This window comes from Lynx rufus, unplaced genomic scaffold, assembly GCF_022079265.1.
Source record: "Lynx rufus isolate CCGP_SWC_20201006 ecotype Redwood Valley unplaced genomic scaffold, mLynRuf1.p SCAF_3, whole genome shotgun sequence".
Classification (NCBI taxonomy): Eukaryota; Metazoa; Chordata; class Mammalia; order Carnivora; family Felidae; genus Lynx; species Lynx rufus.
In genome coordinates this window covers 477,554-504,781 of record NW_025814845.1, presented here as the reverse complement: position 1 = coordinate 504,781, position 27,228 = coordinate 477,554, and the positions used below count along the sequence as shown (strand labels likewise).

Genomic DNA, 27,228 nt, shown 5'->3' with positions numbered 1-27,228 from the left:
CCTTGTAGGTGAGAGCCTGATGCAGTGGTGTTTCTCTCAAGGCTCAACCACCTGCACTGGGGGCCTGGGATCAAAGGATGTGAGGGCCAGGCAGGCAGCCCCTTCCCAAACTGACTTTCCTGGTTCCCTGTGCTTGTCTCTGGGACCTGCTTACAGGCACAGCCCGGGACACTCACCTCTAACATGTGACAGACCCACTGTTATGTTTCATTCCGCTCCCCATCAAGAACCTCCTGTTTCCCAGCACCGTGAGAAATGAATCTGAGCCTGGGACTGCCTTCTAGAACCTTAGTGGGGAAGAAAAGACACCTTAGACCATCAATCAGGGAAGCCTTCCTAGCGGAGGGGTTCTGAAGAGAGGTGTAGGGAATGGATCTCAAGGTACATTTACATTTAATGCAACTTGAAAACCGCAGAGATGACTGCAATGAATACCCACAATCCTCCGGCCACAGAGAACCGGGTTTGCATTTATCTGCGCTGAAGCGGAGGGTAGTCAAGGCAGCGGGGGAGGGGCGGGCAGGGGGGGCCCCCCAGCAACGGGAGGGTCAGCAGATGAGCCGTCCTGCAGGGCTCCAGGCTCCAACATCCCACGTCCTCCCTGGCCTCAGGTTTCAGAATTGGGTGGAAATCGGGCTTCTCTGAGTAACAGAACGATTTCATGAGTGGTGAGAATCTGACACGTCGATGTGTGTTGCTGTGTGCTCCGATCCCTTGTGTCCGACAGGGCTCAGGGCAGGATGTTTTAAGCAGAAGAAGGATTTGGCGTGGGGAACTGGGTGCTCTCTAAACTGTTGGGGGGGACACGGGGGTCCAGGCTGGACCCCCAGGGGTCTTCCTGGGAGCCACAGAGCTATCCCCCTGGGGGGGCCTCTGCCCCACATGTCAGGAAGCCGGGGTGGGGGGGACCAGGAGCCCCACTGGACTTACCAAGGTCGAGGACACACAGCTGATGTGGAGACCCACGCATCTGAAATCGTCACTGCTGTGGCACGGCTGCCTCGCGACCTTCGCAGAGCCAGTGACGGACAGTGGAAGGCACCCCCCGGCAGCTGAGGACAGATGCGACCTCGCCGGCCAGCAGGCGTGGCCCTAGGTGGCAAGACAGCGCCCCCGTGCCACGTTCACCCTCCAAATGTCCCACGGGTGCACCTGTGCCCCAGAACTCTGGCTGCAAGGGATGCTGAGCAACGTTGGATTCCCACTCCGCACCCTGTGTGCCGCGAGGCGCCCCGCGGCGAGGGAGGGAGGGAGGTGGGCACCTTCCACCGCCCTCAACCCACCGCTGAGAGCCGGGCGGTGATCAGAGGGCAGCCCTCTAACGACCGTGTGAGACCGATGGGCACGCATTTCTGCAGTGGCCTTCCCCTGACCTCGTCCGGCTCGCCTGCCTTCACCTCTCCCCTGCTCTGACTCCCTTGCACATCACGTTCATGTCAGGGCAGCGGATGCGTTCTGGTAAGCCACCTCGGCTCCCTTCTTGGCTGAGTGACCTGAAGCAAATCAGCCGTTCCACGGGGACACCACCGTGCAGGATTTACTGCCACAAGTGGGATGTCCCTGGTGCGTTTTTTCTTGTTGATTTACTGGCGTCTGTCTTTTATCAAGCGGGAGCGTTCTGTTTCTGCGGCCAATGATGGCGCGTCCTCAACCCCTTCCCACGAGAGCAAATTGAACGGGCTCCGTCACGTCCTGGGGCAGGCGTCATAAACGCCGGTGCGTCCGCGGGGATAGCGGTGATAATGCCATCCGCTAATGCAGAGGTTTGCTGGCCAGGCTCCCGGACGTTGATGGCCGCCCACCGTCTGAGGGTAGGAGCAGTTCTCTCCCGGTTTGTCGCTGGGGAAATTGAGACAGGAGGTGGGGGCCCCGGCCTGGTCGCTCAGATGGGCCAGGGAAGGGACCAGAGGTGGCCTGTCATCCCTCCCGGGGGACCCCTCAGCCACTGGGGTATCACACTCAGGCCCACGAGACGGGAGCTTCTACTGGAAACAAGCAATGCCTGACCTCTAGCGGCTTCCCTTCCTCTTTGGGCTTCACCTCTGTCATCAGCAAAGGAATCTTATGTTCCGGGGGACGAACGCTCTCCAAAAAGCCCTTTTTCTAAAACATTAAGGTGACAGTTTCATAGCACGGACCCTAGAGCAGGCATCGGCAGACGATGGCCCGGCACCTGTTTTTGTAAATAAAGTCTTTTGGGAACACAGGCAACCTGTTCGTCTACATGTCCTCTCTGGCTGCTTTCCTGTCCCAAAGGCGGCGATGAGTAGCTACAACAGAGGCCACGCAGCCTGAAAAGCCAGAGGTATTTTCTGGAAACGTTCCAGAAAAGTTTGGCAGCCCCTGCGGGGATGAGTCGCGGGCGCGGCGCAGGGGGAGAGGTGGGCGAGGCAGGGTATGTGCCAGCGAGCTGCACAAGCTCTAGCAGAGAAGGAGGAAGTAACGCGGCCGCGTTTCAGAGGCCGGGAGTTCTCTTAGCAAGTGCGAGGCTGGGGATCTGGAGAAGCTCCCGCAGATGCGGCGGGGAGGACCCCAGAGGTCAAGGGGGTCAAAAGTGGCTTCCCTGACGGGCTGGGTTGTGTCCTCCTCCAAATCTGTATGCGGAAGTCCTCACCCCCGTCCCCCAGATGGGACCTTGTTTGGAGACGGGACTTTTAAAGGGATATTTAAGTTAAAATGGGCCGTCTGGGTGGGACCTGATACAATATGGCCGGTGTCCTGGTAAGGACAGGGCAGCAGGACACAGATGGGCACAGGGGGACGACCGTGTGAGGACACAGGGAGAAGAGGGAGGCCTCAGAGGGAACCAAGGAGCTTCCCACCTGGGTCTTGGACTCCCGGCCTCCAGGGCTGAGAGGGAATGAAGCTTTGCTGTGTAGACCCCTGTCTGTGGTTGTTCTGGGGGCCCTCCCATCCCAGGACGCTCCCAGGCGCGTCCTCCTCAAAGAGCAAAATCTCGCGGCCTTGGATGTTTTCTTCAAGCCGGTGACGGCAGAGGAGGGCGCTTCACAGAGAAAACTCCCACGTGTGTTAAGAAAGGGGACAACGTTCGCTCTAATCACGGGGCTCACAAGCTGTGAGTCACAGGAGGCTGCCCTTGAGACTCAGGCAGGGACGGCCGTCCTCAGGTGGGGCATCTTCCCCCAGGACGCTGAGGTTCAGGGAGAGTATTTGCGAGGAGAGGGCGTTTGCACTGAGGCGGGATCCCCTGGGCCTTTTTTCTGTAGCTGCGGGGGTGGTGGAAGGATCCAGAACAGGGGGCTTGAATCTGTGGCCTCAGATGTAGGGCGTCTGCTAGAAGCCAGGGGCAAGGAGGCCCCAGGTGGAGGTGGAAGGGGACTGGGGGGCGTGGGAAGGTTCTGGATGGAGATGATTGGAAGTGCCAGGGTCCCCGGTGCCAGGTGGGTGACAGCACAAGGGGGGCACGCTCAGGGGCACCCCACCCCCAGAGTGGGGTGTCCAGTAAAGGCCAGTTCTCTCTGGGTCCTGGGCCCTGAGCCCTGACACAGTCTCCTCCACCTAACGGACTGGGTTCTGAGCCTGCTTCTGCAGTCCCAGGGCCTCCGAACAGGTGACCTTGGACAAAACCCTGACCGAGAGGTGACTTTAGACTGAGTCTTGAACACTGACTGGGGGAAGGAAGAGCATTCCAGCCAGAGGGAACAGCAGGCACGGATGCTCAGAGGACCCCATGGGACACATCAGCACCACAGTCGTGTGTGAGCTCGGAGCTGGGTGTGACAGGGCTATGGGGTGTATAGGGGCATGTATGGGCAGGGACAACAGCTAGAGGGAGGCCAGGCAGCCCAGGGGCCCTGAGTGCCCGTACAAGGAGTGTGGGCTTTATCCCAGGGCGTGGCATCCCCTGGGAGGTCTGATGCAGGAGGGTGATGTGGTCAGGTGTGTGTCCCGGAAAGACCCCAGTGGCTGTGTCACGGAGCAGGGGCAGGATGGGAGGGCTGAGGGCTGCAGGGAGGACGCCCGCAGGAAGCCACGGAGGTGGCTCAGCGGGGCCACGGGGTGGAGAGGGTGCAGGAGTGCAGCAGCCATGAGTCGGGGGGGAGGAGATAGCACACACGTGGCAACGGGTCGGTGAGGACGGGGCCGGGGTCCCGGCCTCTGCCGCTGGCGGGTGATTGACACCAGGCACGGCCGGATGGACTTGCGACCGTGCCGCAGGTCAGGACGGCACCGGGCTTATGCTTGATAAACCCCAGCTCCCCTTTGAAGGTTCCACAGAGCCTTCTTTCGTGAACACCAGTTGTAACACCAGTGGCCTCACTTACACTTCATAACTTAGGGCCCTGATGGGGACAGGCTGGGTCAGACGGGGAGCACGTGGCACGGAACGTGTTGGGCCAGCCCTGAAAGCCAGCGGATGTGGGCCCCAGCTCCAGCCGCCGTTAGCATGGCGTTTTAGACCCATTTTACAGATGGAGACACTGGGGCCGCTGTACCGGAGGTCCAGGGGCTGGCTTGAGCCTTCCTTCGTTTTGAGGGCTGGCCGTGACATTGCTCTGCTTAACTGACTTATTCTGGACACGTCTTGAGTACAGAGGAGTGAAGGAAAGGGCGTTCAAATCACAGAGAATTCAAACCCGGCTTCTGCCCGCGACCAACCCCGGGCAAATCTCTCACGTGGCCTCGGCTGTCGTACTCGAGCTACAAAACAGGTTCACAAAAGCATCTGATTCACAGGGACGCCCTGGGATGGTCCGAGACAGGACACGCCCAGCACACACGCGTGCAGTGGGCCCTCGACGGCAGCCTGAGATCATCCCCACGTGACGCTGACGGGACACGTGGAGCACATACTTAGTGCCACTGCTTTGCGACAGGGCCCAGCGTGATCCCACACGTCCCTGTAAGGCAGGGCCCTGGATCCCCATTTGAGAAAGTGGGGAACCGAGGTTTAGGAAGCTTTGGGGCGTCACACAACTGTGTACTGTGGAGTCTATTGTGGGAACCAGGGTTACTGGACCCCACGACCTCCCAAGTCACAGACTCCCCCCTGCAAAATGTTGCAGCTGCGGGCGTCATTTTATAGATGGGGAAACTGAGGCACGGAGGTGACACGGTGGCACGACTGAGAGGCAGGGTTCGGGGGAACCAGGTCTCCGCCCCCGAAGCACAGCGTGCCCCATCAGCCAGGGAGTGACAAGCACAATGTCCCCTCCCAGGCCTGCCTTTGCGATGCACTTTGCTCCTGTGTGTGCCACGTAGGATTTCCGTGTCTGTCCTGCTTCACGGGTGCAGAGATCCCTTGAAAGCCTCCCGGCCCGGGCGCCTGGGGGGCTCAGTGAGCTCTGCGCCCAACTTCTGCTCAGGTCATGATCTCACGGCTCGTGGGTCAGGCTCTGTGCCGACAGCTCGGAGCCTGGAACCTGCTTCGAATTCTGTGTCTCCCTCTCCCTGCCCCTGCCCTGCTCGTGCTCTGTCTCTCTCTCTCTCTCTCTCTCAAAAATAAACATTAGAAACAAATAAAAAAATACAAAACCCTCCCGCCCCGCCCCCTCTCAGGAATGGCACGGGTGCTTTAGCGTTCCCATGAACCCGACCCACCCACAGGGGAGGCTGGCAAAGAAAACTTGGAAAAATCAGAAATGAAAGACCCACTGGGACCTTCATTGTAGCTGCGTCCCAGCTCCGTGTTAGCGTTTATTCTCGCCCCAGAGCCAGCAGTGCAGCTGGCGTGGGGCAGAGCTGGCGGGAGAAAGGGGGAAGGGACAGACAGGACCTGCCCCCCCCCCCACCCGCCGCCCTGCCCGGCGCCTCGTCTTACCAGCCGGGGCCTGGTGGGCTCTGTACCCTGCAGGGGCCGGTACAACATGAGAAATGTTTAAAACTCAGGACGAACCCTCGTCCCTTCTGCATCTTTCTCACGCTGGCACGGTGGGTTTAGGGAACTGAGCCGTAGTGGACGCACGATGTTACGTCAGCTTCTCGTGTGCAACATAGGGATCCCACGACGCTGTCCGTGTTAGGCTGTGCCCCCCAGTGGCTGCCACCTGTCGCCAGGTGCACATCCCATTGAGCATTCCCTCTCCTGTGCCTTTCTTCCCCCAGGTGGTTGTCAGAGGGGAGGGGGTGCAGGAAGGCGGGCTGTCACGGTGCTTTTCATGAGCGATTTGCCATCACTCTGCGCTGTGCCCGGGGGGACACAGAGCGAGTGCGGACCCTCCCGGGCTCCCGGGGCTCTGCCTTAGGACTCGGCACACACGGGGGGACCCTGACCCGGACCCTCCCCAGCCCAGGCTCAGGCCTCCCAGGTCCTGTCCCAGGAGGAGGCAGGAGGCAGGGCCTCGCGGGAGCCGGGGCTCTGAGCTCCCCCACGAGCTCACTGTTCCATCGCGCTTCTCTTACAAAACTCAGATTCGAAGATACGTATATTAGCAAGCTCAAGTTAGTGACCGCGTAGCGTTAAGTTCAAGCGCGGGGCCCTTGTGAGCACGGGCCCTGTGTCCCCGGCGTGGCCGCAGACCCCAGGCGGCCTGCGCAGAGGGGACCCCGCTGTTCCCGCCCGCACGGACCCCCTTCACACCGCGTGCCCTTTGCAGACCCTGCCCCCTTCTTCCCAAACCGCCCTGGGTCCCGGCCTCCCGCTCCTGTGGCATGTTGCCAGGTCCCTCCCGGCCAGCGACGCTCAGGTGCGCCTCCCCTGGGACGGCTGCCTGGCCGGGGTCTCTTGGTTCCTACCAGCGGCGCAGGGGCTGAGACGGCCTCTTCACGGAGCCCCTGTGCCTGACCCTCGGCCTCCGGGGCTCGGTCTGGGCCCCCACGTGAGCACAGGGCCTGCCCGGGCCGGACGGGCCTCCCAACCCCCACGGGGCATCCGCGGGCCAGGGCAGAGGGCCCCCGGCCCGGAAGAGGCTCATCCATCCCTCACAGTATGACCGGACTTGTGTTTCTCTTCTCCGCCCTGAAGCTCTACGTGTCATCTGACCTGGGGAAGAGGTGGACATTGCTGCGGGAGCGAGTGACCAAAGACCACGTGTTCTGGTGAGAGCCCCCCCCCCCCGCGACCGCTGCTCCCCTTGCCCCCCCACAGCCCCAGCTCGGGGCTCCCGCCTTCTCCTGCCTCTGACCCCAGCCATGACCTCCTCCTCCAGGGGGACCTCCGGAATGCTCTTTCTGCCCTGCCGGGGCCTGTGGGACGTGGCAGAGAGTCTGGGCCTGCTGCCCTCAGGTCACCCGTGCGCCCCTCCCCACCTGCCCTCCCCTCCCGCTCCCCTCCCCACTGGCCCCCCCTCCCCACCTCCCCCGTCTCCCCTCCCTCTCCCCTCCCCACCAACCCATCTCCCCTCCGGTCCCCACCTCCCTCTCTCCTCTGCCCTCCCCACCAACCCCCTCCCTTCTTCTCCGCCCCCTCGTCTCTCCTCCCCACCGGCTCCCCCTACTCTACCCTCCCCCTCCCCACCTCCCTTCCCCCCACACTACTGCCCCCCCTTTCCCCTCCTCACCACCCCTCCCGCCACACTCCTGCCCCAGGTCCTAACTCAGCCCCTGACTGACTGCCCCCCTCCAGTGCAGCCTCCCTGGCCTGCCTGGGCCCTGCTCTCCCGCCCTGCCTGATGTCAGATGCTGGGGCTCCCCTCCCACACTGGTGTTGTCTCTTGGGGCCCCGCTCAGCAATCAGTCTGAGCAGCGTTCTCGTCTCATGTTCTAGCCTCGTTGCACTGATGCCAGTCTGTGGAGCGAGTGAGGCCCACGGGGGACAAGCCCCTGCTGGCGGGGTGGGTCGGCGGCCGAGGGAGTGGCCGTGAGAGCGCTGGCCCCGGGCCCCATTTCCTGCCCACCAGCCGCGGCCGTGACCCATTCTCCTGCCTAAACCGCCTCTGGAGACGTGCAGTTGCACGCGTGTTCTTCCGACCAAATTGCTGTTTCTTGAACCTGTACGTGTGCACACGCTCCTATCCTTTCCCTTTCTTACCTCGTGTGTACAACAAACCATTGGACAGGCCTCCTCCTGGGCCACAGTCCTGTGTCCCCAGCAGAGAAGCACCATGGAAACAGCCCTCCACCCCCTTCCTCCGCGTCTGCCTGTCTTCATGCGAATCACAGCAAGGAGCTAGTTTCCTGACTTGCGGCCGAAAGGCCCGCGTCTCTAACTCTGGGATATTGCCGGCTGGTATGCGTGCCTTCTGCTGGCGGGAGAGGTCACGGCTCCCGCCACACGGCATCCCGCGGTGCCTTCCTGGGAAGCCTGAGGCCACATCAAGCACCGGCCTCGTCACTGGTGGGAACTGTTGGCCCCAGGGGCTCCCAGGGGGTGGGGAGGGGCAAGGAGGCAGGATCTGCCGACACAGGGCCTGGGAAGTCTGCAGGATGGCGGGGCGCTGGCCCGCCATCTGTCCCAGGCCAGGCCGGGGGGCACAGCGAGATCTCTCGGGACGGGGAGGGAAACGTGCCCGCGGTAAATTAGCGCTAACTCAAACAGGGTATTATCTCGGGCAAATCAAATCATTTCTCCCGCAAGTTTCTCAAATTGCTCTGAGCCGCTATGCGTGAGAGATAATCGGGCCAGACGCTTGGCCACTGGGGCCCAGGCACCTTTCCCGGAATGTGGTGACAGGCAGAAGCCCCCCGTCCTGTACGCGGAGAAGAATGATGTTTTGCCAGCATTTCTAAGACGCGCTTTGTCCTCGAACCGACAGCGGAACGGCCGACGCCCGCCTTCCGTCTGAGGCTGGGACCCCTTCGTGCTTTGGGAGGCTACCCGGAGAGCGAGCTCATCAGCTTGGCCGTGGGGCCCCCGGCAGGCACAGCCCAGGGGCGGGAGGCCCGCTGCGTCCTGCGCCCACCATGGGCACCTGTGTGTTGCCCTCCCCGTGGCCTCCGCGGCCGTGGAGCGAGGTCGTAGCAGCCACGTTGTGGATGCTGACCATCTATCAGGTAGCAGACTGAATGTGCCATCGTGTCAAGTGAGAGCACAGACCCTGACTGTCTTCCCCTCACGTGACAGAGGGGGAAACTGAGGCCCGGAGAGGCTAGGGCACGTGTCCCGGACCACGTTGCCGGCAAGGAGCCCTCCGCCTGCGGCCAGTGGCCGTGCCGTTGGCCGCTGTGCTTCGCGGACTTCCCACGTCTGCTTCTCTGCTCAGGCCCGAGCTGACTCACAAAGTCTCAGCCTTCCTCCTCCGCCAGCTCGGCACCTGCCCGGGGGGTGGGACAGGCGGCAGGGCCTCTGTGGTGGAGGGAGGCAGAAGGGAGAAGACAGCCCTTCCCGCCACGGGCCTGGTGTGGCGCCTGTGAGGGTTTACAGGAACCGTCTGCGTTAGGCTTCCCGTGACGTCCGTAGGAGTGCGGACCAACCCCCCCCGTGTCCCCGGGGTATTCTCCACGCACCTGCCTGCCCCTGGGTCATCTCACATGGCTGCTGTTTCTAGGCAGCGGACCAAAGACCTTCCCACACACCAGTTTTGGGGACCTCAACAAACAGGGTTGGCCCTCCCTGCAGGGAGCCAGGCTGTGTCTGAGGTGACGTGCATGCAGCCCCGCGTGGTCGCCAGAACCCATGACCAAGGGGTTCTGGGCAGGGACCTCAACCCACTGGGTGGGCCCTTGCCTGGTCCAGGGCCTGGGGCTTGGGGATGGGGTGCTCCAATGGGAGAGCCAGGGGGCATGGGAGGGTGGTGGGGGTGCCGCTCAGTGGAGAAGGCAGGTGAGTGAGTGGGACTCACAGACTGAGGAGGAGAGTGAGTCAGTGCAGGGGTGAGCTGGTGAGTGAATGAGTGAGTGAGTGACTGAATTAGTGATGGAGTGAGTGAGTGAATGAATGAATGAGTGAATGAGTATGTAAGGGAATGAATGAGGGAGGGAGACAGTGAGGAGTGAGTAAATGAGTGAGTGAAAGAGTGAGGGAATGAATGAATGAATAAGTGTGAGTGAATGAATGAAGGAGGGAGGATATGAATCAGTGAGTGAGTGAATGAGGGAGGGAGGGGTGAATGAAGGAGGGAGGGAGGGAGAGCGTGAATGAGCTGGCTTGTAAGGCTAAAATCCCAGCTGCCCGGCTGAGGGCCCGAGGACCTGTCGGTGCCCCTGGAAAAGGGAACAGCGTCACTTTACTCAGAAAAGAGAGAGAAATGTTGGGCAGGAGACCTTGGTCCTCTGAGCTCACAAGTGGTCTGTGCACAAAAGCCTAAAGCAAACCTCACCTTGAAATAGTATTTAGGGGCAGAGTGACGGATGCTGGAGCCCACGGTTTGCAACATCAGTGGACTGGAGGGGATGCCCCGCTGGCTTGTGCCACGGAGCCTCTGTGGGGTGCATGGCCCTCAGACCCTCTGTGGACTCTCCCTGTGCACCTGGGGACCCCTGGACCCTGGAGCTGGGAGGCAGGCTGGGAACTGGAAGGGACCAGCTTGGGGGGGGGCGTGGCACTCACCAGTGCTGGGGAAGGGGCTGCCAGAGACCCAGTGCTCCTTCCACGGAGGACAGCTCGGTGGCCCAGAGGGGGCCACAGGGAAGGCAGCCTGCTGGGCGGAGTGGCCGCGGGAAGGGACTCCCTGTGCTGACTCTCACTTTGCTCACTGGGAAAGGTGAGTGTCCACGAGAGGCGTCGTTCTGGCGGCTGGATTTTTAATAGTCGTATTGGCCCGGACGTCTGTGCTCTAACGGCTAGAGTCAGCTCGTCGGGCCCCTGCCGCTCCCAAGGCCTGCCCAGCCTCCTACGGGGGTTTTGATCATCAAAACAAAACAAAACAACAACACAGATACAAGGAACGTGAGCGTCTTTGGTAAAGGAGAGTCTGCTACAAAGAGTACTTGAAAAAGAAGGATGCCTAGCGAACCCTGGGTTCTGGCTCCCTCCCCAGGAGCAGGGGGAGGACCACAGAGCAAGCGTGGCCCCAGCCCCCGGGGCCACATGGCTACCTGGGGTTCAGGGATTGACGCAGGCACCGTGAGAGGGGCTTGGGGTCCCCACTCCCAGCGCCAACCCCAGCCCGCTCTCTTCCAGGGCTGTGTCTGGGGTGGACACCGACCCCGACCTGGTCCACATGGAAACCCAGGACCTCGGAGGAGGTAAGTCGGGGCCAGGGGAGGGCGGGGGGATGTGCCTGCACCAGGTGTGTGCCCTGCTCGGTTCCTCGGCTGGCCCTGCACAGCCGACCTCGAGATGTTATGATGTGGCGTAACTTTAAGTGTGCTTGTTTTCCAGCTGGGGATAAATTGAAGCCACGCGCTCTGCTCCAGTGGGAAAGTCTATTAAGAGGGTGATTGGTTCCGGCCTCTGAGCACTGAGTGTTTCCTGCTCACTCTGCGCGCCCCCTCTGGCGTTGCTGAGTGCTGAGGCCAGGTGGGGGCTTCCGATGGCGTCCGCATTTAGTGGGGCAGGGGCCTGGCCGCCCGGCCCAGCCGGCTTCATGTCAGAGGGCGCCCCGGGGGCCTTGCATTCTCTGGGAACGGTCCTCTGTGCTCCTGAGGGAGGAGCACTGGCCGTAGAAGTATGGAAGATTCTAGAACCATGGGGTATTCTGGAACATCAGAGCCAAGAGGACCTTTATTCAACACGTACTTGAGTCCCCTGTGGGTCAGGCCAGTGCTGACCCTGCTGGGGACACAGAGGTGAACAAGCCACAGCCCTGCCCTTTGCCCGGTTGGGGACAGCACAGAAGCTGTCCACGTTGTACCAGCCGTGGGGCCCGAGCAGCAAGGAGGGGAGGAGAGTGGAGGGGGCGCCGCCCCGGTGCCTGTCGCTGCTCCGACCGCATTCCCCTGGGCGCTGGGGCTCTTGAGTCCCTCCTGCCCGGTTTCCCTTGGAGTGGGGACCTCACAGGTTCACGTGTAACAGGCGTGGGAGCTGGCGAGGGCCACGCAGTGGAGCTCCCTGGGTAGGACACACGGCGGGGAGTGGAGGCGGGGGGCAGATTCAGAGCCGGGCCACAGAGAGTCCCGGCTGAGAACAGAAGCACTGGTGTCCACTCCCAGCCCGCCATGTGCCAGCGGCATGACCCCGGGGACGTTCCCTCTCCTCCCGGCCCCTCGGTGTCCTCGTCTGTGAAATGGGTCAGTGCCCATGTGGGGCTCAGTGCGGGGACGTCATGAGCGAGCGCTTGGTGGATGTGGACGGAAGCCGCTGCCGAGTCCCTTGACCTCTTCCGAACCCTCAGCTCTTTCCTGGATCGGGGTCGGCTTCCCCAGAACAAAGCTCAGAGGGGTTCCCGGCTGCCCACACGCACAAGGTCACATGCTCCCACCATGCTCCACCCCCAAATCCGAAAACACCCCAGGCCTCGCTTAGGGTGACACGGGGACTGACCCGCCACGGGGGTGGTTGTCTCTCAGGATAGCCCTGCCTGCAGCGGGGAGGAGGGACAGGCCAGCATCCCGACGAGGGGCACCATTGTCACGTGGAGATGATTTCCCACGACCTGCCCTCCCAGGGGAGAGGGAGAACCCTTGGTCCAGCAGCCACACCACTGGCTCCCCAGAACTGGTGTAGCACCTGAGTGGCGTCCCCTCCACTGAAGACCACGTGTGTCCCCGCGCCCCCACCTGACCCCTGGCACCCACGCCCCAGCCTCCGAGCCCCATTAGAGTCCAGTCTAGCCAAGCTCGGTGGCATGGCACCCGGACCTCCTGGTCCCTCCCCGAGTCGTCACCCACCCTGTCTGAACTAGGGGGTCACTCCCCAGGCTCGCCTTGCCAGCTGGCCCCGCCCCTGCTGGCCCCGCCCCTACTGGGAGCACTCGACCACATTTCTCCATCTTGGGGTTCTTACTGTCCTTGGACCGCCTTCCCTGCCGGCCACCTTCTCGGGGCCTGGGCTGCCGTCACAGCTCTGTGGGGACCGGGTGGGTCTGATTGATTGGCCTCTGTGTCCCCAGCGGATCTGCCGAGTGAATAAGCACATGGTCAAATGCCAGCGGCCAGGGCAGCTGCAGGGCCGCTGTGAGTGAGTGGGTGTGCGAGTGGGTGAGTGGGTGAGGGTGTGAGCCTGAGAACGGGGGTGTGAGCTGGGTGGTGACTTCGAGTCAGACCCGGGTGAGTGTTCCCACCGCGTGTCCAGCAGGCGAGTCCAGGACAGGAAATTCAGTGCCGCCCGCAGGGAACGACCAGCCCGTTTGGCAGGGACGTGGACGGGATTCAGCAGCGGGTGGGCGGTGGCACAGCCGTGACTGACTGTGGGTCCCCCGTGTGCCGCTGTCTCCCTGGGCCCCCACCCACTCTTGGAGGCTGGCATTAATCCTCCCCTCTGCTGGAGCACAGCAACTATAACCCAGTTCACCCCGCTGCTAAGGCGGGCATGGGGTCTTCATGGCCCCGAGCCCGGCCCCTCGGCCCTGTCCACGCCGTCCAGCCACCAGGGCCGTGGCAGGATGTGCCCCAAAGGCGCTGATGACCCGGAACGCCCTCGTGGGCTCCACTTTGGTGTCCACGGTTAAACCCTGCTCCTGCCCCGCGAGTTGGAACAAAGAGCGCCTCCGGCATAGGCTCGGGCCCCCCTGCACCACTTCGCGGGACCCCCAAACCCTGGGAAAACAGGATGCAGAATAAAAACAGCAGCCGCCTGGCAAAGTGCGCGTTTGATTTTGCCTGACCGTAAGCGTTTGCGAAGGGAGGAAAGCGTTCGCCTGAGGTTAGGGGAAGAAAGGACACTTGAGTCCCACCCACACGCACCCCTGTTTAGGTAGGGGAGGCTCCGGGGGGCAGGAGGGGGCCGGTGCCACGATGGGCGCTGTGGGTGCCCACCGTGGCCCCGTGCTGCCCTTCTGTGGGTGAGTGCACCTGCCCAGCGCAGGCCCCTGGGCTGGGGCTCTCTGTCTGGGCCAGTCTGAGGTCCTTCTCCCAGTGAGACAGAAGCAGGCTAGGACACTTAAGTTGGGGGTGCGCTATGGCATGAAGCAGTGAGCAGAAGGTGGGCACTCACCCGCCCGCACGACTTTAGCCCGGGGCCAGCGGACATTCCCCCTCAGGGGTCCGCTCGGCGGCCCTCGGGTTTTCTGCCATTGTGCCATGGCTCGTCCCTTACGAGAAGCTGGCGGCAGGCCGGGCGGCCCAGCTTTAGACACGTTCCCCAACCTCCCTCTCTGCCTCAGTTTCCTCCTCCGTAAGATGGGGCCACGACAGCACAGTCTGGAGGATGCAAAGCGCGCCAGGCGTAAGGGGCCACCTCTTAGCGGCAGGTGCGGCCACAGGACGGGCCCCCTGAGACTCAGACCCGCAGGCCAAACCCGCAGCCGTGCTATCCGACGGAGCCAAGAACGGGTCGGCGTTGCATCGCGTCTGAGGCTGTGTCTGACGCGTCCTTCGGCAAGAGTCTGGGAGTTTGAGGTTTCCTGCGCCGAGTGCTGGCTCTTGTCTCCCGCAGGGTTTCGCTACGTCACCTGCCGGATCCACAACTGCTCCGACAAGACGCTGACGGCTTTGTTCCCAGGCCGCATTGACCACAGTTCTCTGACTGTGCAGGACGACTACATCTTCTTTAAGGTAAGGCTGCGGCTCGGCCTCTGCCAGCGGGCAGCAGGTGGCATGGAGTGTCAGCCACGCCGGGGGAGATACAGTCGCTCGGACGGGAGGCGAGAAAGTGGCTCTTTTCCTCCCAAGGCTACTTCACTCACCGCGTGCTGCTGGCACCCCCCACCAGGGCCCCACAAAGCCACAGCCTTGAGGCAGGGATGCCGCTCCCTGCCCCTCCCCGCCTCTGCCCGTCAGCAACCTCCCACGGCTCGGGGGCCCCGAGCCCAAGCCCAGTTTGCTCCTGTTGGTTCCACTGACTTTGGGACTGATAGGGGCTGTCTGGTCATTGCCCGTACACGTGGGTTCTCAGGTCACGGTCGGGACCACCCTTAAGAACCATGTGGTCTGACCATTCAGAAACTCCAGTGAATAACCGATCATACCGCTTCTTGATTCCTTCTCCTGATGAGGAGCTCCCTCCTTCAAAACCAGCCTGTCCCCCTCCTGGATAGCTCAGACCTTTAGAAAGTTCATTCTGGCACAAAGCGTTGGCTCTACTCTCATCTGGTAGCCCCTGTCCTGCCCCCTGGGACCCCACGAGATAAATGCCAAGGCTCCCTCCGCACTCAGCCTCCTCTTTGCCCTGTCTCGGGGACGTTTCATCACCGCAGCTGCCTCGTCCACACAAGGACACAGGGGCTTGCTGCGCACGAGCGTATGGATAAATCTGATCTGTAAGGAGCGGGGCTCAACCAGGCCACATGGAAGGTGGGAGAAGAAGCAGTCCCCGCTCACCACAGTCGGGGCGCCTGCTCATCCCTGGGGTTTGCTCTGCCTGAGCTCGGACGGGACTGCAGCTGGGGCTTGGTCTCCATTCCTCACGGTCATGGTGGCCTGGTCTGAGCAGTGGCCGGTGACACTGTCGATGTGGGACAGGGGCACACCCTGCCCCATGAGCACCGGGGGCCCCCAGCACCTGCTCAGGCCGTCAGGGGCCGCAGACGTCCATCCGCCTCCTGTCCTGCTCTGGTTCCCATCTTTCTCCAAAGCTGCCCAGAAAAGCTGTCTTAACCCCCAACTTGGAGGGACTGATCTTGGGCGGGTTTGAGCTAGCCCTGCCTCCCCTGCTCTGCTCTCTTCCCTGCCTTCTTGGTCCTCGGAGGACCCGGCAGGTGCCTGGTGGCCCCTCCCACCAGCCCTCACCACCAACAAAGTATGTGATGAACCTGGAAGTCCGCTTCCTGGGTCCCCCCTGGAGGTGCTGAGCGGCTCTTGGTGCTGGTTCCTTTGCAGGGGACAGACAGGTGGGGGTCTGAACCTAACGGTGCCACGGCTGGCTTTGGGAAGAGCCATCATTCCACCTCTGAGCCTCTACTCGCTGAGCCGTAAAATGGGCGTGACAGGTCCTGGCCGCCTGGAGGCCTGGGACGGACGCCAGCTGCGTTCACGTGGGGAGAGGGCCTGCTGGATGTGGCCGGTGACCCGCCATTTGGGGAAGAAACGCTGTGGCACCCGGGGGGCGGGGTCAGACTCCTGTATGAAGGATGAGGCTGTGTTTAGTGCGTTCTGTTCCCTGGGTTAAAAGTCGCATTCACATCTCAGGGATACCGGTGGTTCTGCCCACCCCACAAGCCCCCTCCCCCCGTGGCCGGTGGATGAGGAAGGTCACCATGTCTGCAGGCCTCCTTCTTTCTGCACCGGGGCCCCGGAAGACCCCGCTGTCTTCACCACCAGCTCCTGGCAGGAATGGGCCTGGCCCGCCCTGGCTGGCTGAGCATCCGCCCACAGGGCTCCCCAGTGAACCTGAACTTCTCGAGGCCAAGAGGGCTGCCAAGCCCGGCCCTGCCTTCTGCTCCATCGGGGGAGCTCAGCAGCTGGCAGACGGGGCTCTGAGAAGGGGCACCGACCTCTCTCAGCCACTCTCTCCAGAGTCCTCCCCCACCTGCTAAGCAGGTCTGCCTCTGGGCTGCTTGGCTCTTCCTTCTGAGGAAGCAGAGTGCTATCTCCTCCTCCAGGAAGTCTGCCTGGCCTCTCCCACCCCAGGGCACTCTCTCTCTCAGCTCCCAGGACCCCCACGCGTCCCCCATCCCAATACTCCCTGCTCTGGGGGCCCTGAGGGCCAGACCACCGCAGACCGCACAGTCCCTTGCCCTCAGGATAGAATTGCCTAGAGAAATCTCTTCATCCTTGTAGTCATGATGCTTTGCACATTGTGAGCCTGTTATAGTTTGTTGATTACTAATAATAAGTCCAGTAGCTCTTTGCGTCCTCCTGGGGCCTTGGGGCCGCCCCACATGCTTCCCAGATCCTGCTCCCCATGACTGCCCCATCGCGTAGTTTCTGACACTGTCCTCCTCATTTATAGCGGGGAAACGAGGCTCAAAAAAACTTTCCCAAGGCCACCTGGTTTACAGATGGCGGGGCTGGCATTCGAGCCCGGCCAGTGACGCATGGTGGCCTATGCTCCTAAGCAGTGACCTGCATTGCCATGTACATACATCTGCACACACACACACACACACACACAAAACTCGTGCTCACTCAGACATAGAAGACACCCCCCCACGTGCATGCACATGGTGAACACACCCGGGGGGGTCACACGTTCACACTCACACACGTGCATGGGTGCACACCCACAGGCACGCACATACGGTGAGATGTAGATGTCACCCATCGTCCCCCCAGCCACCGCCCTCTGCCCTCGTCCGGCGGCTGCCCCCCTGCCCCTCTCCCCCCGCCCCCACTCTTCTCCTTGCCGCATCCCCTAGAGAGCCTCTCCTTTCCTGGCTCTCCTGTCGTCTCCCACGGAAGACAACTCACTATCTCTGTGCCTCGGTTTTCTCATCTTTGAGACGGAAACGAGCACAGTGTGCGGGCGGCCTCAGCGAGCGTTGCCTCCTGTTCCACGGCTCATGCCTCGCGCTTCGCTGGTCGTTTCGTGGCTTGAGCTCGCCTTTGGCCAGTCTGGTCCTCCCCCCGGTGGCCCTCCGCGCACCCTCCCGAAGAGGAGTTCTGGGGCAAAGAACCCCTTCCACCTTCCGTCGCTTGGATTTGGGAAATGGGTGCTGGGAGAGCGTGGGGACGGAGGTTGGTTCTCACAGACGGAGGTGGAGAAGACGTCCCAGAGGGTGGACGTTTGGTGTCGGGCTTTGAAGGATGAGGACGAGTCTTTCCATCTCGCGCAGAGCAGGTGTGAGCAAAGTCACGGGGCGTTCTCGCCAGCTGACGCGCGATTTAGAGCGTCCCACTCGTCCGCTCGTGGCCCGGCTTGACTGCAACAGCTCCCTGGGTTTGTCTTCTTCCATCCCGTTAGGCCACCGCAACAAACCGGACCAAATATTACGTCTCTTACCGTCGCAACGAGTTTGTCCTGATGAAGCTTCCAAAGTACGCGCTGCCCCAGGTAAGAGGGGTCCCCCGCGCCCGGCCCCGTGGCCAGGTCCCAACCCGCGCTGCCCCGTCTGCCAGTGCGACTGTGCCTCCTGCAGCCAGCCTCCTCGCACGCTGTCCGCTCCGGCCTCACGTGCGCCCAGCTCCATCTGGTCTTAGGGCCTCCTTCCGACCTCAGGGAGCTGGGGATCCCCCACACCCATCTCCTCCTTTCATCTGGGGTTTGCAGGCACGGGGCAGTTTCTGTTCTACTCACCTCTGCATTCCAGCCGCCTAGTATGGCTACGGGTGCTCAATTAATGCCACTTCCTTCCCCTTTGCTGGGCAGGTGTGGGGGGGGTTGGGGGCGGCCTAGACCCTGCCCCCCCAGCCGTGCCTCAGGGCCAGACTCCACCGTGCCCCCCCACCCCCCCGCTGGTGGTATTCCCATCCCATTTCAAATCTCTGGTTGATATTCAGAGAGGCTCAGTAACCTGTGTGAGGTCACACAGCTAGTAAGAAACCGAAGCTGGTCTCAACCCAGGTCCCTGTGAGTCTGAGACCAGCCTCATGCCACATCTCCCTCCAGAAGACATCGGATGGCCCGCTTCGCAGACCTCTATCCTCGGTGCTTATAATTCAGAGGTGCAGACTGGAGCAGCCGTTCTCCCACACGTATTTATTGAGCATCAAGTATAAGCTGGGATCTGATGCCACAGCTGTGGAACAGATACCCCAGTTCCTGCTCTCGTGGGGTTTTCAGAGAGGAAACAGGCAAATGTCCAACATAGTTGCAGGCTGTGCTCTGCCCTGTGAGGGAGGGAGAGGCAGAGACAGAGGGTGAGGAAGTGGGGGGACTTCCCTGAGGGGACATTTCCTCTGAAGTCTAAAGGTCGTGGGAAAGCTGCACAGGTGGAGGGCCGGGCTTGTGCAAAGGCCCTGGGGCAGGAGGGAGCCTGGCTTAAGGCAGAGGATGATGAGGAGACGAGATCTTTGCTCTGGGGGCTGTGCATTGCTGTAAAGTCCTCCGCACCTGTGCTGTGCTGCGCTGGGCACCAGAACACCTCTCCTGAGCCATGAATGAGAAAAATACATGGGTTTTTTTTTAAGCTATAAGAAAACTTTTTAAAACTTCTCCTTGATAAAAGAAAAGGGGGGAAATGGAAAAGAAAAGAAAGAGCGAAAAGGAGCAAGTTGCATAGATTAACTCCAGGCTTGGCTGAGTCCGTAAATGAAAGGCTAATGGTTTCATTAAGGGCAGAGGGGTTGGTTGGTGTCGTCCCTGGGGAGTGAGGGGGCCTTTTCAGCTTCTGAGGCTCTTCCTCCCTCCTCCCCCGGGACTGCAGCAGCATCAGAAGCCTCCTGCGTTGTGGCCCCGTGCCCTGGAGTTGGGGAGGGGGACACCAGGCAAGGAGGGGTTAGGTGGATGCCCGGCCCCTCCCTGCTCCCCTGTGACACTGGGACTGTGGGCGGTTTCTGACCCTCTCCGGGGCCGACGTCTGAAGGGGTTCTCAGCCTATGCCACAAGCCATGACCTCCGTGACCTTGAGCTCTGGCCGCGCCTCCTGGACCTCGGAGTCCTTGCCTGCCCGGGGAGGGGGTGGGGGTGATGAAGTGCGTGTTTCTCAAAGTCATCGGTGGGGTCCTCCTGTCCCCCCGCAGGACCTTAAGGGTAACGTTACCTGCTACCTTCCTTCTTCCCCATTTCTGTGGGAAAAGGGGGCCGTCGGAAAGAATTGCGAGGCTGTGATGGGAGACACGGCCCTCGCGTCCCAAGTGGGCGGCAGAAATGTGACGCGTACATGCCCCCGTGCGATCGGTTTCAAGGGGAGACCAGGAGCCCGTTCGCATCGTGGCTTTTGCACGGGCACGGACTACGCTGTCTCGGGGCCGTGCCCGGGACCCGGTGACAGGCAGTTGAGGATGATGGGTGAACTGGGTTGCCCTCAGGGAGCACTCCCTGCCCCCCTGGCGCCCCGCGGGGTCAAGACCTCGTATCATGTTGGAGCGCTTTGCCCAGACAGACAGCAGGCCTGTTTCCTCTTCACCAAATTCAGGGGCGCAGCCAGACCCCAGGGTTTCCCACCAACAATCTGTAGAACCGGCCAGTGGAATTTCCTAATCAGATTGTGTTGTTTCATGATGAATTTGTAGCTCCTGTCTGTTTCCTCCCCTCAAACCAACTCCGTTTTTCCCCCCTTTAATTGCTGTAGAAACATCAGGAAGGCAATAGAAATTAGAGCAGAGAGGAGGCTCCCTCCCCGGTTACCCAGCCCCTGTGCCAGTCCCCCTTCCCCCATCCCCGCCCCCCATCCCTGTCCCCCATCCTGTCCCCTGTCCCCCGTCCCCATCCTGTCCGCCTGGCCCCTGTTTGGTTCTTCTTACAGTCCTTGGCCACATGCCCCAGTGACTTTCGCGTAGCTGAATCAGAGCAGGCATTCCGTGTACAGCCGACGTGATATCATGAAAATTTTCCCGGGATGGTGCTGGAGACCCACTGTCAGTGACTGTAGAACTGCCCGTGGAGGAGACCGTACCTCGTTTAAGCCAGATTTCTGTGGTTGGGCCCTTGGTCGTTTCCAACAAGGCGGCAATGCTTACCTATTGTGCCTGCGGGTATGTCTTTATTTTCTCAAGTTCAAGTCTAAGAAGAACTTCTAGACAACGGATTTAAATATTTGTGCAGCTGGGCTGCTTCCTAAAAGGTTCCACCTTGCCACCGGCAAAGTCGGAATAGACCAGTTTCAACAGAGCTCGGCCAGATTTTTTGTGTCGTGTCCCTTCTTTCCACATCCCTTGTACTTTAAATGGCGTGACTCGTACCACGCGACTCTCCTTTCACTGCCTGCGAAACTACAAAAGGCGACCAGGCTTGATTAGGCATGCCAGTGCCCTTTGCTTGAATTATTTACTTGTAATGATTTAAAAAAAAAAAATACCACCTTCCTTAACAGAAAAAATAAATAGACAAAGGCTGTAAACAGACAAGAGGAGAGAAATCCAAAAGACCATCAGTTATGTGCAAACTTTCATAAGCATAAACCAAATGCAAATTTACTTCCAAGTAAAATAGCCTTTTATTTGTAATAACCTTTATAAAATAAAATGAAAGCATGAAGCGTAAGAACGAAGGCCACGGGGGCTGGGGGAGGGGCCGGAAGCGCCAGCCCTGCGTCTTCCCACTTGGGCGACGGTGGCTCCTGGGGCGTCTCGTGGTGCAGCTGTGTTGGAACTCTGGGGTCTGTTCGGAGGCTTGCAGCGTCCAGGCGACCGTGAGGATAGTGAATCCGGGCTCATTTCTGCAATTTTAGCTCTTCTGTGATAGCAGCCACCCCACCCCGCCCGCCGCAGCCTCGTGGCAGGGCTCGCGTGAGCAGCGTGGACACCGGGAGCCAGGATGGCCATGGGGACCCCGTTCTCCCAATCCTGGGGGTCTGTGCTGGGAGTTGATGGCTGCTTCTCATCACGGAGCTGTAGCATCCTGGCGGGAAGCCGTCACTGCAGCCAGCAGCGGGCCAGAGCCTGCTTCCAGCCCCCACCCTCTTCTGTGTCCCCTCTTGTCCCCTTTTGGGAGCAGAGATTTAGGGACTACGACACTCACAAGCAACCACACGCCTGTTGGAGTTTAGAAAAGTCACCGTGCGTGCCCCAGGGGAATGGCTCAGCCTCACAAAAGATCTGAGAAGAACTTAACTTTTTAGCTCCGACGGATCCCTGGTGCAGAAACAGAAAACCAAACGCAAGGAAGGGAGAGAATCTGGTTTCCAGAGTTAGCACATTATTAGTTTCCAGTGTCCAGTTTTCAACAACAACAAATTACAAGGCATAAAAAACGTACGATCCGATCAAAGGAGAAAGCGACAGAAGCTGTCCCTGACAATACCAGATGGCAAACCTACCAGACAAAGACTTTAATACAATTGTCCCAAAGACGCTCAAAGAGAGGGAAACCATGAAGCGGGTCAAGGAAACAATGTAAAAATGAGCAAAATAGAAATAACCAAGAAATAGAAAACATGAAAAGGAACCAAAAATAAATTCTGTGGCTAGGAGGGACAACGTTGGAAATGCAAAATTCACAAGTTGGCTTGGAGGGAGGTTTGAACAGACGGAAGGAAGACTCCCAGGTAGGACCGTTGACGTTACGGAGTCTGAGGGACAGGGAGGAAGATGGGTTGAGGAGAGGCACACCAGTGGGACAGCAGCAAGTGACCAACGTATGTGTGTGGGTGTCCCAGAAGGACAGGGGACCGAGAGGGGGCAGGGAAGCCATTTAAAGAAACACTACAGGCATATATGCTGTTTCTACCTTCTGGCCTCCCCATTCCCTGTTTCCACGACAATCTTGCCTCTTTGTCCCTCAAGGTAACAGGTGTACAACTCGTAGAGACTTCTCAGTATCCATTCTTCCCCTGAGCCTCTGCTTTAACAACCCCCCACTTTTAGCTGGTACATTGCTTCCCAGCACAAGACCACATTTCCCAGCTCCCCTTGCAGCCAACACGTGGTCACGTCTCTAACGTCTGGCCGCCACATACAGAAGTGGGGTTGCCGTGGGAGACTTCTCAGAGCCCCCCTCTAAAGGCAAGCCTCTGTCTCCCTCTTTCCTTCCTCCTTCCTGCTGCTCGCACGTCAGCATGATGGCCGCAACTCTGACCATCATCGCGAACCATGAGGACGAGGGCCATGTCGTGAGACAGCGGGATGATGACCCAAGAGGAGCCTCTGTCCCTGGTGACATGTTAGAACTTCCATAACAGACCGTGCACCTGCAGGCTTTTTTACATGGGGGGGGAAGGAGCTGGCTTGTTTGAACCAACTTTTCTTTTCTAGTTTCTGTCACATGCAACCAAACCTAATTCTACCTGGTAACAAATATTGGCGACTTTGGTATTTCCTTCCACGTCTCTCTCCAGGCCGTACAAATACGGAGACAGACACATCTACATGTATCTACAAATACGTCCACAGACGTGTGTACATAGATCTGATTGTTTTTCGCGTCCTTTTTTTGAAAATGGAGTCAACACGTGTCTCTCTGGCTCCTAACTTTTCTTTTCAGAGATAGAATAACATAAATCCAGATGTGAGCAAACACTGCATGTTTTTTTTATCTCTTCTCTCTGGTCTTTTGTCATGGTCTCTAATCAGCAAAGGTTTTTTTAAAATTTTTTTTTCAACATTTATTTATTTTTGGGATAGAGAGAGACAGAGCATGAACGGGGGAGGGGCAGAGAGAGAGGGAGACACAGAATCGGAAACAGGCTCCAGGCTCTGAGCCATCAGCCCAGAGCCTGACGCGGGGCTCGAACTCCCGGACCGCGAGACCGTGACCTGGCTGAAGTCGGACGCTCAACCGACTGCGCCACCCAGGCGCCCCAGCAAAGGTTTTTTTAAAAGACCATTCTCAATATCGGCATGCATGGCATGAAATGAGCATCCTTTTAGCCAGGCCAGTGGGGAAGGAATTCGTATAAACTCTCAGACCGTCATGGAACACGTGTAAGAGCTTTAAAAACGTTCCTACTCTCCAGTGCAACAATTTCCCCTTAGAATTTATGTTCAGGATGTGATCTGAGAGGAGGAGACCTATGTCTAGGGATGTTCACGACTGTCCTGCACATAATGTTGGAGACGCCAATGGCTCGCCAGTGGGGAAATGCTTCGGTGAAACGTGGTACGCCCACAATGACGACAATATGCCGTCATCAAAAAGTGTGTATGCTTAATTCGAATGACGGAGGGAAATCTCCCCGTATAAGGTGGAAGAGAGAGCTGCACGCTGTACGTGGGAAGAAAAACCTATGAATCACACGTGGGAAAAGGCCCGAAAGTGAACGTTTTTATTTTTGTTTAAAAATTTTTGTAAATGTTTATTTTTGAGAGAGAGACAGATGGAGTGTGAGCTGGGGAAGGGGCAGAGAGAGGGAGACTCAGAATCCGAAGCGGGCTCCAGGCTCCGAGCCGTCAGCACAGAGCCTGACGCGGGACTCGGACTCACAAACTGTGAGATCATGACCCGAGCCGAAGTCGGACGCTCAACCGATTGAGCCCCCCAGGCGCCCCAAAGTGAACATTTTTAAATGGTGGGATCAGGTCTCTCTAGGGACGGCATTGCTGGCAACTTCTGGCCACTTCCTACGTTTTTCTTTGTTTCCCAGATCATAGTAAGCATTCCCCCAAATGCGCTTACCTAGGTGCAGAGGAGATGAGGTTGGGATTAATGCCACAGCAGATGTCGGTCACTTACCACGTGATCGCCACCGGCACCGCCTGAGCACGGCCCAGCAGCGCTGGCCCGTGGAACACCTTCCCCACTGGGGCGGCGGATTGCGCAAACCCCGTGGACACAGTGCAGCTCGGCCTGTGGCCGCGAGCCGACAGATAGGGGAAGGGAGGCAGGAGACGGGAGCAGTGGTCCACTTGCTTGTAGTGCCGGGTCCTGCGTGTGTCGGTCCCTGTGCCCTGCCACCCTACTGTCCTGTGTCATGGACGCTCCCTGCCTGGTGACGAGCTTCTTGGTTCCAGTCATTTCCGCGTGTTAGATTTCCGGTGTAGACAAAGGGCCCCAGGTCATGCTGCCGGGGACCTCCCGATGCTTCACAACGCTGCCTCCCCTTTCTGCAAAGCCCCTTCTCGGGGGCTGCGCAGGGAGGGCAGGCAGGGGGCCATCAGCCCTGCGTCCTACCCCGGGCGGCCAGATCTTGTCTCTCGCTGGAGGCCACGTCCCGTGGACGAACAGGGACTCCGTCCGTTCTTAGAGAAACCAGCTTCCTCTGTCTATGCTGGCCCTGATAGCAGATGAGAAGGCGTAGAGAGAAGTGTACCCCCAAACTGGGCGGGGGCGGGGGGTCGGCCTCGCCTCTGCAGGAGCTGGCTGGCCTCACCCGCCTCATCCGCCCGTTGGCAGAGCCGGGCAGCCGCACTGCCAGCAGGGTAATGAAAGTCAGAGTGATAGAAAGGAAGAACGGCACCCGCCGGGGAGTAAAAGCTTGTTATGGCTTTGAAATGGCCCTTTTCAAGGGGCTCCCACGCAGGACTGGGCGCTGGCCGGGAGAGAAAAGAAAAGCGGAGCCAAGGGTGGCCCTGGGTCCCCTTTTCTTCCTTCTTACGTCAGTGGGTTTTGTTTTGCTTCTGAATTGTAAAACCTGGAGCTGAGCCTCGAGAGGACTGGGGAGTGACTTAACCCAGTCCTCCCACCGCGGGGGGGGAATGTTCCCGAGGGCAGAGCCCGCCCGTGGCTCCCCGCTGAGCCCGAGTGCCTGGACCAGCACCTTATGGTCCTTATGAACGGCGCCTCATGAACATGCGCTGAGTGAAGGAACCAACGGATGACTGGTCCGACCCTCAGGATGGGCCTGGGGGAGGGGAGGCCCATCCCCTGCCTCGCAGAGGTCACCCCTCGGGGTGCTTCCCGACGTCTGGGGGTGCACGGCGTGCATGGCGGGGAGAGACGGGCAGATAGCCCCCTGTGGGCATCCCTCCCACGAGCCAGTCCGGAGGGCTGGAACGTCACCCCCATTTTGCAGGTGGGAAGACAGAGACCCGGGGGCGGACCAAGGTCACAGAGCTGAGGGCAGCAGCAGGTTGGAGGCCTAGGTCGGCATGGCTCCCAGAGAGCCATGCCCGGCACCCCAGGCCTGCCCAGTCCCTCAGGCTCACTCGCCCACACCCACCTCCCCTCTGCACCGCTGACCTGCGCTCTCCCCCGCCGCGTCCCCAGGATCTGCAGATCATCAGCACGGACGAGAGCCAGGTGTTTGTGGCGGTTCAGGAGTGGCACCAGACGGACACCTACAACCTGTACCAGTCGGACACGCGCGGCGTGCACTACTCGCTCGTCCTGGAGGACGTGCGCAGCTCCCGGCAGGCCGAGGACAGCGTGCTCATCGACATCCTCGAGGTGGGCGCCAGGGCGGGACCCGGGGGCGCCGGGTGTTAGTTGTCACCCCATCCTCGTTCCCTCCCCTCCCCTCCCCTCCACTCCCCTCACCTCACCTCCTCTCCCCTCCTCTTCCCTCCCCTCCCCTCCCCTCCCCTCCTCTCTCCTCCACTCCTCCTCTACTCCCCTCCCCTCCCCTCCTCTCTCCTCCACTCCTCCTCTACTCCCTTCCCCTCCCCTCCTCTCTCCTCCACTCCTCCTCTACTCCCCTCCCCTCCTCTCCCCTCCCCTCCTCTCCCCTCCCCTCCCCTTCTCTTCCCTCCCCTCCCCTCTTTTCCCTTCCCTCCCCTCCCCTCCCCTCTCCTCCACTCTTCTTCCCTCCTCTCCCCTACCTTCCCCTCCAACTCCCCTCCCTCCCCTCCTCTCCCCTCCCCTCCCCTCCTCTCCCCTCCCCTTCTCTCCCCCCTCTCCTCTCCACTTCTCTCCCCTTCCCTCCCCTCCCCTTCCCTCCCCTCCCCTTCTCTCTTCTCTCCTCCCCTCTCCTCCTCTCCCCTCCCGTTCTCTCCCCTCCCGTCCCCTCCACTCCGCCCCCCTCCCCCTCTCTTCACTCTTCCTCTCCCCTTCTCTCTTCTCCCCTCCTCTCCCCTCCCCTCTCTTCCTCTCCCCTTCTCTCTTCTCTCCTCCCCTCCTCTCCCCTCCCCTCCCCTCCCCTCCTCTCCCCTCCCCTCCCCTCTCTTCCTCTCCCCTTCTCTCTTCTCTCCTCCCCTCCTCTCCCCTCCCCTCCCCTCCCCTCCTCTCCCCTCCCCTCCTCTCCCCTCCCCTCCTCTCTCCTCCCCTCCCCTCCACTCCACCCCCCTCCCCCTCTCTTCTCTCCTCCCCTCCCCTCCTCTCATCTCCCCTCCTCTCCCCTCCCCTCCCCTCCTCTCCCCTCCCCTCCTCTCCCCTCCCCTCCCCTTCTCTTCCCTCCCCTCCCCTCTTTTCCCTCCCCTCCCCTCCTCTCCCCTCCCCTTCTCTCCCCCCTCTCCTCCACTTTTCTTCCCTCCTCTCCCCTACCTTCCCCTCCAACTCCCCTCCCTCCCCTCCTCTCCCCTCCTCTCCCCTCCCCTTCTCTCCCCCCTCTCCTCTCCACTTCTCTCCCCTTCCCTCCCCTCCCCTTCCCTCCCCTCCCCTTCTCTCTTCTCTCCTCCCCTCCCCTCCTCTCCCCTCCCGTCCTCTCCCCTCCCCTCCCCTCCACTCTGCCCCCCTCCCCCTCTCTTCTCTCTTCCTCTCCCCTTCTCTCTTCTCCCCTCCTCTCCCCTCCCCTCTCTTCCTCTCCCCTTCTCTCTTCTCCCCTCCCCTCCTCTCCCCTCCCCTCCTCTCCCCTCCCCTCCCCTCCACTCCGCCTCCCTCCCCCTCTCTTCTCTCCTCCCCTCCCCTCCTCTCATCTCCCCTCCTCTCCCCTCCCCTCTCTTCCTCTCCCCTCCCCCTCTCCTCTCCCCTCCCCTCCTCTCTCCTCCCCTCCCCTCCACTCCGCCCCCCTCCCCCTCTCTTCTCTCCTCCCCTCCCCTCCTCTCATCTCCCCTCCTCTCCCC

General features: G+C 60.5%; 1 protein-coding gene across 1 annotated transcript in view; it reads left to right on the top strand.

The window, feature by feature from the left end:
• The window catches only part of SORCS2 (sortilin related VPS10 domain containing receptor 2), a 458,118-nt gene that overhangs the window by 376,858 nt on the left and 54,032 nt on the right, over window positions 1–27,228 (top strand). The window contains exons 5-9 of the mRNA XM_047091738.1: window positions 6,926–6,999; window positions 10,961–11,025; window positions 14,315–14,433; window positions 17,720–17,809; window positions 25,499–25,678. Coding sequence (XP_046947694.1) covers window positions 6,926–6,999; window positions 10,961–11,025; window positions 14,315–14,433; window positions 17,720–17,809; window positions 25,499–25,678 — 528 coding nt within the window. The remainder of the gene's footprint in view (window positions 1–6,925; window positions 7,000–10,960; window positions 11,026–14,314; window positions 14,434–17,719; window positions 17,810–25,498; window positions 25,679–27,228) is intronic.